Source organism: Epinephelus moara, chromosome 11 (genome assembly GCF_006386435.1).
Source record: "Epinephelus moara isolate mb chromosome 11, YSFRI_EMoa_1.0, whole genome shotgun sequence".
Lineage (NCBI taxonomy): Eukaryota > Metazoa > Chordata > Actinopteri > Perciformes > Serranidae > Epinephelus > Epinephelus moara.
The window spans coordinates 3,892,051-3,911,902 of NC_065516.1; the positions used below are offsets into that span (position 1 = coordinate 3,892,051).

Sequence of the window (19,852 nt, forward strand, 5' to 3'; positions counted from 1 at the left end):
GATCATTCTGTGTTTCTACTGGTCAAAGTGACGGCTGTGATGGGAGAATTGGATCTCAGTGAAGGGCAAGTGGTCCATAACTTTAATTTTGGAGACAAAAAAATGTAGGCTTAGCGCCCTGTGGTCCATTGCCCAATAGGAAATGTAGAATACTCAAAAGTACTTTAAAAGTGCTTGAGTTACTTTTCTCAGGGAGTAACGCGGTAAAGTAACTGGTTACTTTTTTAGAAAGTAATGCAGTAACGTACTTTGATTACTTTTAAAGTAACCCTTACCCAACACTGCTTATAAACAGGTGAAATAACCTGAACTGGAGGACTTGATGAATGAGAGATGATTCCACTGCTGCTGGGGAATCGCACAAGGCTGTACAATCAACAAGAGACTGCAGGGAAAAGGTAAGGTAAGCAATTGTCTGCGGCGATTCTGCTTAGAATGACAGCTGAAAGCAGCAGAGGAGAGAACATATTTAAAATCTCGTAGTGACAACCTGATTGGCTGATGGAGGTCGTGGCTAATTACGATAGGACAGCTAGAAGAGTGCATTTCCGGAGGCAGCTGATTGGAGGAAGCAGTGGGAGTGAGAGAGAGAGGGAACTGTGAATGAATGAGCACAGAAAGGTCTTCCTGATTGAACTTACGCTGAGCTTCATTAAATGAATGTGTGGGAAACCCTGAAACATATTTTAAAAAGTCTTTATATGTCTTAAGTGGAAGAATCTTAATTTGTAAAGTAACTGAGACTCTCAGATAAATGTAACAGAGTACCTCTACTTGATTTCAGAGAAAATAGTTTTTCCATGGTCATGGAAAACCTGGAAAAGTCATAGAATCAGTAAAATCCTTGAAAATTAAGGAAAAAAATTGTGTGTGTGTGTGATGAAAGTAATTGTTAAAGTAATCTTCTGTATATAACCTATAACGTAACAGCGAATTTATTTTTGTAGCTGTTGACGTAACATGGCTCTAATATGCATAAATTTGTGACGTTTTGTTTACCATCGTGTACGGTTCCTCATTTTCTCCCCGTAATCCGTCTCTCCATACACATATGCTAGTTAGCTAAAACTATGTTTGAATTATGTCAGACGGATGGGGCAAGTCTCACTCTGTTAACACAGAGGTACCAGATCTGTCCGCAGCTTTAAGTGCTGTGTTGAAGTTCTGTTGACACTGTGCAGGAAAAACTTAAAATTAAAAAAACCTTAGAGTTTCTCATCTGAAAACCTTTTAGCTTCTCGTCATCATCAACAAATTTTTGGTGTAATGAAAAGAGTTGGTCTACCTCTTTCCAGCATCCCTCTGGAAGATATTAATGACAAACATGCAGCAGCTGTGGGTCCGGACTCTTGGTGACACGCAGTAGAACATCAGCACACATTTTATTATTCAACTCAGTTTTACATATGAATATTTCTATTTACAGAAGCCTGGTACCTGAGAGACCGTTAGTCTTCACAAATCATTACAATAAAGCTGAGTCGGGCAACGAAAGGGCTTTGTAAGTAGGGCTGCTTAATTTTGGGAAAAAACAAAACAAACAGGATTATTTTGGTCAACTTTGAGATCCGAATTATTCAACATGATTACTTATTGACTTTGGAAACATCATGCATTTCTTGAATTTAAGAGAAAACTTTTTGATAGCAGATTAATTTGAACTTTTAAATATAATTTGATAAAAAAATAAAAGTAAAAAAAAAATAGATAAATAAATGAAAGTGGTGGATTCATAACACAAGTCAAAACAGGACCATCATTACAAAACAGAATGCGCCAAATAATCATTTAATCTCAACTATCTTGTTTTTATAGTATTTGGAGCCAAAGTCGTTATCAAAAATAGAATTTGATTAATCACCCAGCCATACTTTAGGTATGTGTGTTAGTGACAGATTCCAATTTTATGCCTCCCTACCACCGATAGCCGTAGCCAGAGGTATTATGTTTTTGGGTTTTCTGTCTATACCTATGTATGAATGTAGGTGTATCTGTCCATCCTATTCTTGTGAACGCAACATCTCAAGAACACCATGAGGACATTTTTTAAAATTTTGCACAAATATTTACTTGGACTCAACTGTGAACTAATTCGATTTTGGGGGTCGAAGGTCACTGTGACCTCACAAAACATTTTTTTGGCCATAACTCATAATTTGCAAATTATGGCAAAATTATTTTACACTAATAGGATACAATGATGAAAATTTCCTTAAATTTGGCACAAACGTCCACTTGGACTCAGTGATGAACTGATTTGATTTTGGTGGTCAAAGGGCAAAGTCAGTGTGACCCGGTCAGTCTCTTCCTCATAAACACAATATCTCAAGAACACCTTGAGGGAGGAATTATTAATTCTGCTCACAATTAATATCCAGCCTGGTCTCACTCCCATTGCCTCAAAATACATGGCTTGGACAGCATCCCAGATGTCATAATAGTGATTCCAACAAGCACTGGACTTTGACCCAGGAGAGCAGTGTTCGAGACCAACAAATAACATCAGCTGCAGCGCTTGTGCCAATTACAGCTGGATGTTTTTTTAGCGACACACTGCTTCCTTTCCAGCTGCATTCATGCCACTCAAAGCTTGCTTTTTTTAAAGCAACATCGGCAGTCTTTTCCATAACCATAACCAAGTAGGGTTGCCTAAACCTAACCACCGATGCCTTCTCACAGACATATTTGTACCACACAAAGCTGGGTGTTTTTTTACTGTGATGCGTAATTTTTTCCTAACCATAACTAAGTAGCGTTTTTGCCTAAACCTAACAGGTGACCCCTACTGACTGCCGCATTTGTGCCACACAAAGCCAGGAGTTTTTTCAGCGACATCTGGTATCTTTCCCTGACCATAACCAAGCAGTGTTTTTGCCTAAACCTAACCGCTGATCACCTACTTATAGCTGTGTTTGCGCTATTTAAAGACATGTATGTTTTTAGTGACATCTGCAATTGTTTTCTAATCATAACCAAGTAGTATTGCTGCCTAAAGCTCACTGCCTACCCCTTCTCACCACCGCATTTGTGCCACACAAAGCTGGATAATATTAAGTGCCATCAGCTATCTTACCCAAACCATAACCAAGTAGTATTGTTGCCTAAACCTGACCACCGACCCCTTCTGCGTCAAGATAGAACAAAAAAGGCTCCAGCCCCTGCGTCATTATAGTAATGCCGGGGTCCTACCTAAGTGGCAGTATATGATGAGTAGCGATGAGATGGCGTTGTAATATGACAGATATATAAGTTTGGGGGTACGTTGTTTGCTACAGTTTTGAATAAACTGTTGAAACTGCAGCGGTTACAACCAAACAAATAATAGTTATCTACTTTTAAAAACCCAAACTGAAAGCCTAAAAATGACCAAGACAGCTATTAGTCATTTATTTACTTATTTACTTATTAATTAGTAGTTAATACAATTAGTACATTGTTACAGCTTGTCTGCAGCTTACATTTATCTACACAGTTGTTTTCTTACTGCAGTCTCTCTTCAAACGAGAGATTTTTAAAAAAAATCTCACTGAGACTAACAGGATACATAAAGGAAGAAAAAACTTTGATGGGTGAATTCACAAAGGATATTGTAATTTTTACAGCTGCTAAACCTGCACAAATGGAAACCATGTAATTTTCAAATGCACCCACAAAGGACAAAATGCACCAGAACTGCACTGTCAAGCGAACAGTGTCTTGATGCTCCTGTGCTTATTTTCACATATTTAAATCAGGTAATATGCATACATTTGGTGCAAAATTGGCCCCTTTCTATGCAAGTGAGCTTCACTGCAAATACAGTCCAGTTCACAAAGATCAGCGCTACCAGCCACACAGTTACAGTAAAATTGTTAGCGTTTTAAGAGAGTTGGTCGGATCTGAAGCGTTCTAACAGACAACAAATCCTAAATACAGTTTCTCTCTGTCACATTTAAATTCCTGCATAAAGTTTTGAGAAATTCCTCTGCACCTGTAGCGCGTCATCTGAACATTGATCACTTTTTTTCACTCTGCCATTGTTCTGCCTGTTCTGCAAAGGTAACATTTATACTTCACCACCTAGATAATTTCAGTCAGCTGCAAACACTTTATGGCTGTGTTTGTGCTGCCATATAATTAGTGTAATATCTTTGGTGAATCAGACCCCGAGACAGGGCAGATAGTGGTTACATTGCTCAATTCATGATTTTATCAGCAGCCGCAAAAATCCTCTGTGAATTCACCCCTGAGAGGATCCATAAAATGTTCCTCTGATGAGGTGACACTTAAGGCATTGCTGAGCTCGCTTACTCAGCACTACAGTCCTGGTCAAGACGTTGACAAAATCCAATGTGATTTTCTGCAATCACAACATTATTAAACATTTTTACATCCAGAAAAAAATCTGGAGGCACATTGACAATAAAGAAACAGTTGAAACTGAGATGCAAAATCTGGTTTGTGTATATTACCCAAAGATGTACACAAAAGTATGCCAGCCTCCGCTCTCCTGGTTTCAGTCTTTCCACCAGATGTTGAACCTGCTGCAGGGATTTGATCCCATTCAGACACATGAATTCCAACACTGGTGTTGGTGATGAGGTCTGAATCACAGTTCATCTCATCCCAGAATGGAAGAACATTATAGTCTAAAATATTGTTGTTTGCCTCAGCGTTAAGATTTCCCTTTAGGGGAACAAAGAGGCCAAAACCAGAAGAAACAAACCAAATAGACAAGCGTATACTTTTAGCCATATAGTATATATTTATAGTTAATGTTTTGACCAGATATAATGTAATAATGACAGAAATGGGCCATATTTGTTAAGAATCAGTCTGGATTGAAACATCATGCTGGTGGCTAAAACTGCAGCTCTGATTTCATACTTTTCTATCAGCAAATGTGTAAACAAACATCTGTGTTTTCTCCATGAGGGTAATTAGTTTCCAGGATGAGTGTTTCAACATCTCTGTCCCCACCTTTTTTTTGTTCAAAACTTCCCAAAGAAGAAACTGATTTTCCTCCTGTAGAAAGAGTGCACATGTGTATTTCTGAGGCTCTCCCTTTAGTGGGGATCTGTTATCACTAGGGTCCTTCATAGGTCCCTTAAAGTCTCCACTTCATCTCCTCAGAAGTTGAGTGCAGTGTGGACGTGGCCCTTCTCCTCCCAGACCCTTATCCTCTCACCCGAGGCCCCTCCTTCCTTGAGGAGGCGCGTCAGGATGCTGAAGAGGCGCTGATGGACGTCCCTGCTCTGATCTGCCTCTCCTCCTCCTCCATCCTCCTCCTTCTCATCCACACCTCCATCTGTTTCTGAACACTCCTGCACCACTCGCTGCAACTCCACCTGAAAAGACACAGAAGATGATTTTAAATTTGGATTTTCAGAAAAAGACCCATGAAATTCTTAAACCTAAACCTGTTTTCGCATCAAAGCAGCTAGAAGTTTCTCTCTAACCCACTACACTTTTTTGAATTTAATATAATAAGTTTGTAGTTTGTCAGCCTAACATCCGTATTTTATGCTCTGCAAGGTGACCTTGGGTTTTTTGAAAGGTGAAGATGAAAGGTGAAATAAAAAGTATTATTATCATTATTATTGTTGTTGTCATTTTGTTTCTTCATATTGCACTATTGCTCTTGTCATTTCACTTTATTCTGTTCACATGACATCTAATGCATGTCTTTCTGCTCTGCAGGAGTGATACCTGCTTCCTGCAGTTCCAGTTTTTTGTGATGATTTTCCTTTTTCTGCAGCCCAGTCACCAGAAAATATGTTTGCATCGTACGTTTCTGAAAACCACAAATATGTTACGTTTGTAAGTTGATATTATTAAGCAGATACGTTTAAACTTTATATTTTAACAACGCTGTGGTTAATGTGTGTTTAGGTTTAGGCACAAAAACCACTTAGTTATGGTTAGGAAAAGCACATGATTTGGAAGAAGAAGAAAAAAAAGAAGAAGAACTTTATTAATCCCTGAGATGAAATACAATTTTTTTTCACTTTGTTCTCAAATACACACAGGCCCAAAATACACACATATGCACAGACAGGACCTATACATGCATTAAATGGAGAGATGTCAGGGTGAGGGGGCTGCCTTGGACAGGCACCCTGAGCAGTTGGGGGTTCAGTGCCTTGCTCAAGGGCACCTTAGCCAGGAGGTGGCCAGGAGGTGAACTGGCACCTCCCCAGCTACCGTACTTGGACTTGAGGGACTTGAACCAGCAACCCTCCAGTTCCCAACCCAAGTCCCTATGGACTGAGCTCAGTTGGTTTAAAATACCCGCATTTGGTAGCACAAAAGCTGCTGGAGAAGCGGAAATAGGATGCTAAAAACAACCATTTTTGTTGTTTGTTGGTCTTGAACAGTGGTCTGCAGCTTGGCAGGCATCGCCCACATGTCTTACAGGTATCTCGCCAAGGTGTCACACCATCCACCATCCTCTCCACTTCCTGATGACAAAGTCAGCTCATATACTACTTCATTTTAGAAACTCTGCTATGAAACATACAAATTTGTATCCATGGTTTGCAGAAACATACAATGCCAATGTTTTATTCTGGTGACTGGGCTGTTTTCTGAGTTGAAGGTCTAACAACAGAACCCTTCATATGTTGTGCTGGTTGGGAATCCCTCTAAGACAAAATTGGAATTTTAGGATGTAGAAATAAAGCTGACTTGACTTAAAGTAAAAGGCGATAGGTAAGCCTGATGAAGCATACCTGAAATAAGTTGCTCATTTAATTTTGTAAAAATAAATTATCAAGAAGTTCTTTAAAGATATTTTTATATATGGCAAGTCTTGCATTTGAATCATTTTTATTGTCTGCATTTGACCAGCCACCAAAGATGATTGAATATATATATGAATATAAATATAGAGAACATTAGATAATGATTGGTTCAGTGTGTTGCTGCTGCATTTATCTGAAAAAAAAGGACAATAAAAATAAAGAGAGAAAATAAAGTATATTAATGAATACGATAAGCATAATTTTAGATAAATCTCTGTACAAAAAATGAATGTAAATAAATAATATAAATATAAAAGTAAATAAAAGACAATCCTACCTGCAGAGGGAGACCAGCTTTGGCCCCGAGCAGTGTGGGAGAAAACCATGGCCTGAAGATCTTCTCACAAATTACCTGAAGAAAAAAGAAGAAGAAAGGTGTGAAGATGTGAAGTAAAGAGAAGAAAAAGAAGGGAGAGAGATGAGATCATCAGAAGAGTAAGAGTGAAGATGCTTGGAGTGGAAAAAAGGAAGATAAGAAGCAGAGGAGAGAGGAAAGGAGAGGAGCGAAAATATAGCAGAATTATGGATTATGAGAAAAAGTAAAAGAAAAGTGGAAAGAAAAGGAGGGATGAAGATGACGATGAAAGGAAAGTTAGAGAAAAGAAAAGAGGCAAAACAAACAAGAGATGAGACCAAGTGGAGAGAGGAGGGGAAGTTAAGAGGAAACATAATAAAAGACAAAAGATTAGATGTAATGAAAAAGATAAGAGAGAGGAGATGAAAGGGAAATTTAGTAGGTAATGACAAGGACAAGGGGAAAGGAAGTTATAAAGCAGTAAAGAAGAGATGAAGGAGACAAGAGATGGGAACAGAAAAGTAGAAAGCAGCATGAAAATGTGGAGAGAGAGGAGGATAAGGAAAAGGTGAAGTATGAAAATACTGTGAAGAGAAAGTAAAGGACAGCAAAGAGACGAGTGGATAAGAGGTAGAAATAGGGGATAAAGAAGAGGAGTGGGAATGAAAGAGAAGGACAGAACAGTAAAGATGAGAGGTGAAAAGAAGTGAGGGGCAAAAAATGTGGGAGAAAATAAAAATGCAAAGAAAGGACAGAGACAGGGAAAAGGGAAAGAATGAAAGTGAAAGGAAAAGAGAAAAGGAAATGAGGTGAGGAAAGAGGAGGACAGTAGCCAAGTGGAAAAATAAAGGAACATTTAGAGAAAGAGGGCAGGGAAGGAAAGGTAAAGAGGGCAAGAAGACAAAAGCTGAGTGATCCTAAATGCTTTTTGTTTCTACGTCATTATGCAGACGATGCCTCGCTTTTCATTATCAATCAGTCATCACACACAGTTAAAAAGACAATGGCTCCTTTCTGTGAGGAGACGATTGACAGACAGGGTCATCAGAGGTCGTGCTCAGGAGACACCTGTGGAGTCTCAGGTGGACCAATCGGATAGCAGCGTGTCATCACTGTGTCGTCAGCACCTTCTGTCTAGTGTCTAGTCTGCTCATAACATCTTTCTTCTGTGTTCTCCCTGTCCTTTGTTCATCATTTTACACTTTTCCCATCTTCTCTATTTTCCTGCTCAACTCTTCATTTCTCCATTCAGCACGTTTTTTTGACTTCCTTGTTTCTCTTTGTCCTTTTCTTTCCTTTTCATTTGTATTGTTTCTTTTTGTTATTTAAGATTTTTGTTATCGACCATTTTGTTTGTTTTCTCTTTGATTATCTAGATTATCCTGGTTATTTAGATTTTTTTTTTTGTGGATTTAGAATACTTCTCTTTGATTTTTTTTCCTCTTCAATTATTTTAGCTTTTCATCTATATTTCATTCCTTCTTTCTCTTTTACACTTTCTTTCTCCTCTCCTTTTTTCTCTCCTAGATTTATTTCATTCTTTTATTCCTTTAAATCACATATTTTTTCAAACCTTTTAAATTTTATTTTCCAATAATCTCTTATGTTTTCTCTTCATTTTAGCATTTTAACTTCTTTTAATTGTAGTTTCTCTAATTCGTGTTTTCTCCTCACCTCTCATCTTTGGTTGTTTTTTCTATTTTCAATTTTTTCTGTTCATATATATTTTAACGTCTCTTGTCAGTTTTCTGTAGATTGTTTTAACTCCTTTAACTCCGTCCTTACTAAATTTTTTCCCACTTGCCCCTTTTAAAACAGTCCTAGTTTTCTTTTTTTAATTTTCTTTTTTTTTTTCTTGCATCTAATTTCTATTTTTTGTAACAGCCTTTAATTATGACTAGCGACTGTTACAGATCTGTTTTTCTTCTGGTTTGTATAAGAAGTAAAAATTTCTAGAGTCTGCATTCTCGCTCCTCCCCTCTGTCAGATGCTTTCATGTTTGTGCATCACATCAAAGTCTTTGCTCTCACAAAAATATTTTCCATCCGTCTCATATTCACACATATTCTCCTCTGATGAATGCAGGTATCTCGTATCATATGACATGTGATACAGGAGTCGGCAGGGTGATGAGAGTCTGTCCCGGCGTTGTCATGGTGACGATGGTGATGTCCTGCTTTGTGTCCCTGATGCTTCTTCCAAGTGTGACGGGCCGATGCTTCAAAATGGCTTCAAGTTACTGCTGATGTGGAGGCAAAATATAGGTTGTTATTATTATTAGTAGTAGTAGTAGTAATAGTAGTAGTAGTATTCTTGTTATTGTATAAATTAAAGTATTCTGAATACAATGTGAATTAGTGGAAAGTCCCAATAATGTATGTAATTATTTAATAATTTGATGAGACATTATGTTGCTTTCAGAATTACACTGACTAAATGCCTTCTTTAAATATACAATATAAGTAAATTATGATATAAGTTAAATCCCATCTCTACAGATGGAAATAATTTCATATTAATACTGCTACTAATACAACTCCTGCTTAAAGAAAAGGAAAGCAACTTATAATATTGTGATGTAACATATAATTGTGTAACATATAATTTTATTGGTAACATATATTCAATGTGATGCTGCTACAGCCACCATGATAGTACTACTACTACTGCTACTACTACTACTACTAATAATAATAATAATGAAAATAATAATTACAATAATAATGTGACTAAAATGCCATTCTGCTATCATGAACTTTCATGAAACTAAAGTTTTTGCTCCAGGTAATTACCAAAAATACAAGATGTTAAAATGTGATAATGTTGTTTTTAACTTTATTTACACAAAACCTCTCAACAGTTTCTGCAGTATCACCTAATGCAAGCTAATAGTTAGAATAATAAGAACTGCAACGAAACAACAAAGCTAAACATAAAAAGAAAAATTCAGACACTGATCAGAACAATTTTAACAAGTAAACTGTACTGAAAGAAAGAAAAAAAGACACAAAAACCAAATCATGGTTTCCTGCTTTTACAAATTCAGACTTTTTAATTTTAATCTTAGATGTTTTGGAATAAAAATACAAATTTACAAAATGTTGTTGCATTCTTTGAAGTGTAATTTGTGATGAAACAAACATTTTTTAGATTATAGGTTTATGTATTTACAGAATGAATATCAGAATTGTGTAAAGCAGCAGGTGCATAAAAATGAAATCAAGCAAAATAAAAACAGTGAAATACCTGTACACATTGCCTCCTGATGACCCAGATGTTGCATCTCTAATATCATCGGTGCCAACAGTGAGGGGAACATCAACATTTTCTTTAATATTTGAAGTATTTAAAAGACATACAATACAGAAAGTAATAAATAAATAAAAGGAGCATTTGGGATCAATCTTTGTGAGATAAAGTGAATGAAACGAGTCTGGATTAATTACAGTCATTCACATTTATTCATAAAGGTTTTTTTTTTCCATTATTAAAATTGGGATTTTATACCTTTAACAAATTTATGCTTTTAAATGATTATTTCCACAATGTTTTATTGGTCAGTCAACACTGAAATTTACTGAAAACAAGGACGAGATAAAATAGTAACATAAACTGTTAATTATTTTTATCACTTCTTTCAATATGTACTGATCATAGTAATAATGTTAACATTTTAACAAACAACATTTCACAGATTAATTTATTTCCTCTGGACACTGAACCTTCAGAAAAACATTCACACATGTTCAGTAGGAAAATACAACTCTTAAAGTGTGTGAAAAAAATTGTGAATTAAAAGCACATTTCTAATAAAATATTTCTGCATGGAGGATTTAAACAGAATATATCAGTGGGTTCAAACCTCCCGTCCTCAGATCAGTAATTATCATTCCACACGCCGCTTCGCTCCACACCTATAATTAAATGTTTTGAAAGATGGATTACCCAGAATTCTTGAGAAAACACAACCCTGTCATTTATCAGGCAGCTTCTTTAGGGCCGAGGAGGACGCACGGCAGCAAAAGGGTGTCGAGGCCTCGGTTTAAGTTTTCTGTCAGGAGAAAACACTTCTGCATGGGTTACCAATGATATAAAAGGGAAGATTCTAACAGGATGTGTACTGAATACACAGAAAAGTAAAAAAAAAAAAAAAATGAACGTTTGGGAATTAATTCAGACAAAATAAGATTAATCGTTATTTAAACAATAAATATTTGTGCAGCAGTTCTAGTGCAAATGGCAAAAGTGCAGATATTAAAAGTCTAAGATATTACAGAAATCCTAAAATTGATTCATTAAAATCCTAATTATGCAGCTTTTGTTTTCTTGTGTTTTTAAATCTCAAAGGCTTTTATTTTTCGAAGATGTTTGTATCAGTGTGTTTTGATTATTTCAAATTCTTAAAGACACCTGCCTCTTAATTTAAACAATAAACACACTTTTAAAACAGATCAATTACAGTGAAAAATGGTTTTCTAAGTTTTAATTAGTTAAACTAATGATCTGAAATAATAATAATTAATAACAATTTTGCATCACTTTCCTAAAATAATAATTAGATATTTGACCACAGTTCAAACAAATGTTCTTTACAATAATAGAATTATTTTGATTAAAAATACTAAGTCATTTATTTAATGTGTGAACATTGTCTCTCAACATAGAAATTTATATAAATCCCAGAAATAAAAATCTGTTGATATACTGAATACTAATAAAGTCATTTCATGCAAGACATAAACCACAACAGTGCTGCCCTGGACTGAGTAGTCATTTTTAGTAACTCTTAAAAGTTTGACAGTTTTTTAAATAAAACTAAAAAACATAAATGATCAAGTCATGTTATGGGGGCTGTTTACTGTGACTCAGAGTTTCAGAGTCAGAGTTTGTTTCATTTCATCATCAACAAACATCAGTCAGAAAGCTTGATCATTCTGCCATGATATCCTACCACACACAAATTTCTTAGTGTGCCACCTCACAGGACAAACCTATCGGTCTCAGTCTCACCTGCAGGTTGCTGTTGCGACGGCGGGGGCTGCACCTGCGTTTGTTCAGGTTGCACCAGGACGAGCAGTCGAAGAAGTTACAGTCATCGTCGCTGCTGCAGTTCTGGTCTAGGATGTCCCTCATCTTTGGCTCAAAGAATGCCATGTCCACGTCAATCGCCACCACCTACAGGAGACAAACAGAGACAAAACCTCAACTGTGTTCAGGTTCATCCTGGTCAATTTTATTATCATTTATAATTCATAAAGTATTTAAAGATGCAAACACACAAATGACATTAAAGCGACAAACAAAAAAGATAATGATTTGCTTTGATTTGTTTTGGGGGCACAGTCCCTGCAGGAAGAGCAACGAAGTTTCGAGGGCAGCCCCCTCACTCTGACATCTCTCCACTTTGTGCATGTACTGTATAGGTCCTCTTTCGGACCTGTGTGTTAATGACAAAAAGAGTGAAAAATTTAATTTCCCCTCAGGGGGATTAATAAAGTAAAAAAAAAAAAAATCCCAGCTGGAAAAACAGGTCACTAAATACACCCACACCTAGGACGCTGCTGGAAACACAGCGAAAAACACAAAACACAACTGGCATTGTTGTTTGTTGGTCTTGAACAGTGGTCTGCACCACATCTCACCTAGGTGATAACACCATCCACCATCCCCTCCACCTTTGGATGACATAGTTAGCTCATATGCTACATCACTTTTGAAACGCTGCTATGACACGTGGAAACTTGAAAATATCACGTATGGTCATGGTTTGCAGAAATGTAAAATGCCAACATTTTTCTCTGGCGACTGCTCTGTTGTGGCTCTCAGCCCCAAACCCATTGCTTCCCACTGAAGATGTAAATCTTTAAAAACACAAATATATACTTTTATCAGTGATTTCCTCAAACAGCTGCTCACTGTTGTTTTTATAAAACAAATGGGACGAAAAAGTTGTTGTTAAGGACTATTTTTTTGTGGTGGATTAATCCACATTTAGAGCTCTAGTGTGTATTTTTGTCAGCAGGATGGCATGTGTGGGATTGAGTCAAAATAACTTCAGTGTGTGTGTTTATGGTGATGGAGGAACAACAGTGTGACTCACTGCTGTGTTTTTACAACTGTGGAGGATGAAGATATATCAGACTGTAGATACACACACCATACATGTTAGTAGGATCACCATGAATAAGATGAAATCATTCATTTTATTCATTACAGTCACATCTTTGTGGAAGCTGTTTCTACTGATTTCTACTGTCAGGAAAGTCATTAAATCATACATTTTCCTATAAAACACATTAAATGAACATAGAAGCTGCTGATTTGAATATGATGGCAGTTCTTGTTTTATATGCAGCATTTTACAGTGTTGGCGTTGTAAGCTGTGAGTTGTTAAATCTGTTCCATGCCAACACTTTTGTAGGGAAAACCTAAATCCTGCTATTCGCATAAGAGCAATAATGAGCCTCTGGCAACATTTGTTGGAGCCACTTTTGGCCTTCGACTGCTCATTTTCCTGTAATCCTGAGCCAGAAGTCTAATAGATAAAATAGTTTAGATTCAGTTGTGATGGTTGGCTGGAGCCCAGCACAGAGCTGACATGGTGTTGAATTAATGACAGTCTGGCTCAGTCTGCTGCATAAACCATAAAACCATCTGATAATGCTGAGAAAACAACTGCTGACATTTGTTTTGTTTTCTCACCGCTGCTTGTGATGCATTTAAACTCTGCTTTGAATTTCACATGGAGGAAGAGGCTCAGGCTCCTTATTTAAATAAGCAAACTTTAACTTTTGATTTGATATTACAGATGAATATTAAAGGATGAATATGTCAGTTTGAGAAGGTTGATTATAATGTGATTGATTGATGGAGACAGAATAAATGTTGGCATTGTATGTTTCTGCAAACCATGGAGATGTTACATTTGTACGTTATTATGTAGCAGATACATTGAAACTTTCCTTTTCAACAATGCTGTGGATAATATGTGGTTGGGTTTAGACACAAAAACCACATGGTTATAAAAGATCATGTTTTTGGCTTAAATTACCCTGTTGTGGGAGCACAATCCTGGTAGGAAAAGCATTAATATCTCTGTGAAAACAACTGCTTTTCATAGTACTATTCCTGCTGGAAAAAGAACAATGGGTACCTAAAAACACAAATAGTTTTTGGCTAAAAAGCTGCTGGAAAAAGAGTGACAGGTCCCTAAAATCACATGCTTGGTGCCTAAAAAGCATGAAAAAAATAGCACCATGTCCCAAAAAAATACCCACATTTGGCCCAAAAAAGCCGCAGAAAGAGAAACACACCCACATTTGCTGCCTAAAAAGGTGCTGCAAAAAATGATGGGTCTCTAAAATACACCCATGTTTGGTGCTTTTAAAACCACTGAAAAAGGAGTGACATATCCCGAAAACCACCCACGTATGGAGGTTACAAAGCCTCTGGTACAAGAGCTACAGGTCTGTAAAAACATACCTGTTTATTGTCTAAAAAGCTGCTGGAAAAGGCAACGGGGCCAAAAAAATACGAAACATGTTTTTCTCTTTTAGGTCTCTCTCTAAAAAACAAATGAACAATCAAACAAAAAAACCCACGTAATTTTGGTAAATTTGCCTTGAAAAGAGCGACAGGTCCCCAACAAAACACCCACATTTGGTGCCTTAAAAGCCACTGGAAAAAGAGTGAAGGATCCCTAATAGGTTTCAGTATCTAAAAATTAATAATACTGCATCACATTTTAGAAAAGTAACTTGTGGTGTTCCACAAGGTTCGGTATTGGGACCTAAGTTATTTATACTTTATTTGAATGATATCTGTACTGTATTTAATAAGTTGAAATTTATTACATTTGCGGATGATACAAATTTATTTTGTTCAGGACAAGACATTAAAGAATTGTTGACAACTGTAGAAAAGGAGTTGATCATGTTAAAAGAATGGTTTGATATCAATAAGTTATCATTAAATGAAAATAAAACAAAATTTATGGTCTTTGGTGGTGTTTGGCCTAATTGTGAAATGAAATTAATCCTAAATGGAGTAGAAATTGAAAGAGTTAATGGAACTAAATTCTTGGGAGTAATTTTAGATCATAAATTCAGTTGGAAGCCACATATAGAATATATTAAACAGAAATTATCTAAATCTATTGGTATTATTTATAAAACTAGGGATTTGTTGAACAAGGAATGTCTGCGTATATTATATTTTTCACTTATAATGCCATATATGTCATATTGTGTTGAGGCTTGGGGAAATACATACAGATAAATAAACTCCAGAAAAGAGTTATCAGAATACTAAATAAAGCTTCCTATCGTGAAACCACTAACAAATTATTTATTTAGTCTCGCATCTTAAAATTCTTAGATATTGTATACTTGAAAACATTAGAAATACTATTTTGAGTAAAGAATAAAAGTCTTCCCACCTGTATCCAATTTTTTAAATAAAGAGAAAAAATATATAATTTAAGAGGGTTGAGTGTCTTTGAAATTAGTAATGTGAGAACTAATGTTAAATACAGATGTGTTTCATTTTTGGGAGTTAAACTCTGTTGAGTTTGAAAAAAACATTGAAAGGTAAAATAATTAAGGATTACAATGTAAAATTGATTGAATTGTGAAATGATTAAGAAGAAGAATTTAGACTAAATTTTGTTGTGTTTTTTTTTCTTTGTATTAGTGATATTCTGGGTTATTTTGTGGATTGTACAGGATAGGCAAAAATAAGCCTCAGCTTCAGCCTATTCCTTTTTCGGTTGCAGAGCTTGTTAAATTTTGTTGTGAGAAAATGTGTAGTGCAAACATGTATGTAAATGTTTTGTCAGTTGATTGCACACAATTTAAGTATTGTATATTGTAACCGAAATAAACTATTCATTCATTCATTCATTCCTTAAACCACCCATGTTTAGTGCCCAAAAAGTTGCTGGAAAAGAGCAACGGGTCCCTAAAGAACACATTTGGTGCCTAAAAAGCAGCCAGAAAAAGAGCAACAAGTCCCAAAATAATACCCATGTTTGGATTGATGTGTCCCGAAACAACACCCACATTTGGTGCCTTAAAAGCCACTGGAAAAAGAGTAACAGATCCCTAAAAGCACTCATGTTTGGAGGTTACAAAGCCTCCTGTACAAGAGCTACAGGTCTGTAAAAACACATCTGTTTATTCTCTAGAAAGCTGCTGGAAAAGAGTGACAGGTCCCTCAATAACACTTGCATTTTTTACTTTTTGGCTAAATAGCTGATGGAAATGCAGCGATGACCCACTAAAAACAATGGGTTTTGTCATTTGTTGGTCTTGAACAATGATTTGCAGCTTAGCAGGCATCTTGCCTAGGTGTGTGTGTGTGTGTGTGTGTGTGTGTGTGTGTGTGTGTGTGTCTGTGCAGTTGATGCATAATGACCTTCTCTTTACCAGCAGCAGGGTCACATTTTCTGCTGTAGACTAAGAAAAACCCTAAGAAAAAACATCTCACGTAATCCACCGCCTGCTCTCTGATTTCCATCTCTACTCTCTCTAATAGCTTTTTAAATAACATCCCTTTTATCTTTTTCTTCCAGCTCCCTGCTTGGCTTTTATTCTGTTAATGTTCATTACATTTTCAGGAAACATTAAAGCCATTTGGTTGTTTTCACTGAGTTGTTTCTGGAGGAGAAGGTCACCAAGCTATGAATTTAAACGCAGCTGAAAACTCACCGTCAGGTCCTTCCTAATGGCAAAGTTCTCTGGTTTGATGTCACACAGATGCAGCTTGTGGGTGAAGTCGTTGTCAAAGTGCCACACCATGTCCAGGAAACTCAGTGCGATGTGGTGCACCATCTCCCTGGCAGTCCACCTCCCGCGGGCTCCGGGATCCTGCAGCCCAGACACAGCCACCTCCTCCAGGGAGAAGATGTTCTGGTCCCAGGCGTGCCCAGCAGACAGGTACTCCACTGCGTAGAAATGACCGCAGGAGCCCAACACCTTAGCAACGTGGGTGCTGAGGTCCTGCAGGACTCTGGAGAACATTAATATATATAAGACACATCAGAGACTTTACCAGACCATCCTTCTCCAAAAAAACACTGTATAGGTTGTCAGTGCAGACATCTTATGACTCATATTCAAGTTTATTGTTAGGGGGTAAACTCTAGTGGCTATAATAATTATGATGAGCTCCTGAGTGAAACCATAAGTCGTACTTATACTCATAAACATACTTATTTAAACCCAAACCATGATCACTTCCTAAACCTAACCAAACTCAAACAATTTCACGTTAAATAGTAGTTACTAGACATAACTCTAGTTCAATCAATATCTTGCTTGTGTCACTGGTACTCTCCAATTCTCATATATGCTATTTTGATAGTCACTGGCAAACGTGCTTGTCTGTTGTTCAGGTACGAGGATGTGTTGTTTTTTTACTGACTGTTATAAAGCTGTGTAAGAGCAGTCCTGATTGCGAATTTGTATTTCCTAGGATGACGAAGGCATGACCCGCTCTACTCTCCTCAACATTTGTTATTACTTGTTGCGTTTGTTGGTTGGATTGGTCAGGTGTAGACTGTAGAGGCAGATAATGTATCATTCTATATCAAAGGTGAAAATAATGTCAGTTGCACAAGGTCTTGGAAGCAGTTGATCAAATATCAGATTTGGCAATAAGAAAGACTCCTTAGAGGTGTTTTGTTAAATTGAGTAGTTCTTGCGTAGTCAAGTCCTGGAAAATCGAATGGGGCAGAACATTTCTGGGTCAGAGTGACCTGACCATTGGAACAGATAGGTTAGGTTTCACAATAGGAAAGAATCCTTATAAGTTGTTTTTGAGTTAAGTGACGTTTGGAATGCTAGGGAAACTTCGATAAAGGAGATGTTTTGATAAATTGAGGTTTGTGCGCAGTTCCAATTCTCGGAAATCAAACGGAACAGAAAACACTTAGGTTTCCCAAGAAATCAAACCTATTGGGACAATGAGATCATAATCCCAGACCTGTCTGCACACACACACATAGACACACACACATGCACACAAACGAACAGACGCCCACACTCAACAGTATAAAGGCATTTGAAAGTTGGATAAGCAGGGTTGTTTCTGCTGTATTCTGCAATTCTCTGTTATGATCTGATGCTGAGTTGTATTTTGCAATTAAAGTAATCCCGTTGGCTGTAACTTTGTTCCGTGGTTCTCTGAGTCTCTTCATTTCAGTATTTGCTGAAGTTGAGCAATTTCCTTACATAATTGGCGTCATGAACAGTCGTAAAGGGTAAAGGTAAGGACTTTTAAAACTCCTTACACAAATTCTGGATTGGCTAAGATAAAATCACCCTAAAAATCTAACTCGCTGTGCGCAGCTGGGTGCTCCAAGAAGAGTCACTGCATACCGATATCCCTCGCAGAGAGAGCCTGGCGGTAAAGATTCACATGAGCGCCACCTCAAGTCCGAACAACAACTCAGAAAGTCTGTGAAAGTGTTGGTGCACAAGTGCCAACTTTGACGTCATATACGCAGACATATGGCGCATCGGGCTGGATGGATGGTTCAAACAACCAATGAGAACCAAGGAGACCACTGTTTGTGTCCAGAGTAAATCCATAAGCCAATAGAGAGTCATTTTAACTTCTGTGTTTAAGTTAACTTAAGTACAGCAGTCATTAGCATTGTTTTTGGCAAAGACTTTTTCTGTCATTTAGGTATGAGAACGTGTGGTTTTCACTAAAGCATCACAAGAGCAGTCCTGACCATGAGCAGTAGAAGACTGTGTCCGTAACACTACTGGAGTGAAGGCAACTATAATTCTCAAGGAGCACTGCAGTGAAAAACATCCAGTCAGAGAGCTTCAGATTGGCTGATGTCAAAATGCATAGCGCATTCAAATGTTGTCAGAATAATTGAAAAAATTAGCTGTCAACTGGGAAAATTCAAGTGAATGCTCCTCAAGTTGGAAAAACTTGGAAAGATGGCAAAAATGTTGCTACATGGGGTGTGGACTTTGATGGCGGATGAAAGTAAATATTTTGGTTGCAGGTAAAAAACTTCTACATCAATATTTTGCTCACATGTAATTTGTAGTAAGGTGTGAGGTTGTAAGCATTAGTTGTTGCCTACATACAGTGACCAGAATGAACAAACATTATTCAAGGCGAACCAGATGGATACTTGTCTGGTAATATAGTATGTTCATTGTATTCCATGTGTTCCACTCTAAAAGATTTAATTTTTTTCAGCATTCCAAGTAGATCATCTAAATTTTTAACTTGATCAAAATGGTTATGTTTTATGTCCCTATGTTTGGGCAAAATTGACCCTAACCCTTCATTACTGATGACGGTTCATGTTTTTTACTTCAGTTTTGGGCTATTGTGAAATTGGTCTAAAAATTTGTTGCAAGAGGCAATAAAAAAAAGTCTTAGGAAGCCTTCAATCTAACTTGCCTTAAGCTGTAGGAACCCTGTGTATAAAATAATGGACGTAGCCACTGTGACATCACCAACAGGTTTGTGGACTCCCATTTTAGAGGCTCATGTTTGACATTCTGGCTGTCGACATCTTGGATTTTTGGAGCCAGAAGAAACCATATTTGGACGAGAGGGTTGAGAGTGGAGATAACCCTAATGCTAGCTGCCAGCTTGGTTAGCACGGTGCATTTACAGCTATGGTTATGCTGTAATATCTCGCCACAGTGCTCCCTGAGATAATGCTGATGCTAATTTTCACTAGTGACACAGACTAAAACTATTAAAAACAAAATAAAGTGGCTGAAAAACTGAACATACAACT

At 37.0% G+C, this 19,852-nt stretch overlaps 1 protein-coding gene across 2 annotated transcripts in view; it reads right to left on the reverse strand.

Moving 5' to 3' along the window:
* Positions 1-1,389: 1,389 nt before the first annotated feature.
* Positions 1,390-19,852, reverse strand: part of dipk1c (divergent protein kinase domain 1C) — a 129,138-nt gene continuing 110,675 nt past the window's right edge. For both annotated transcript variants that reach the window (XM_050056501.1, XM_050056502.1), the window contains 4 exons: positions 16,785-17,085; positions 12,088-12,252; positions 7,060-7,134; positions 1,390-5,327 (listed from right to left, as the gene is read on the reverse strand). In XM_050056501.1, coding sequence (XP_049912458.1) covers positions 5,109-5,327; positions 7,060-7,134; positions 12,088-12,252; positions 16,785-17,085 — 760 coding nt within the window. In that variant the 3' untranslated portion in view covers positions 1,390-5,108. The remainder of the gene's footprint in view (positions 5,328-7,059; positions 7,135-12,087; positions 12,253-16,784; positions 17,086-19,852) is intronic.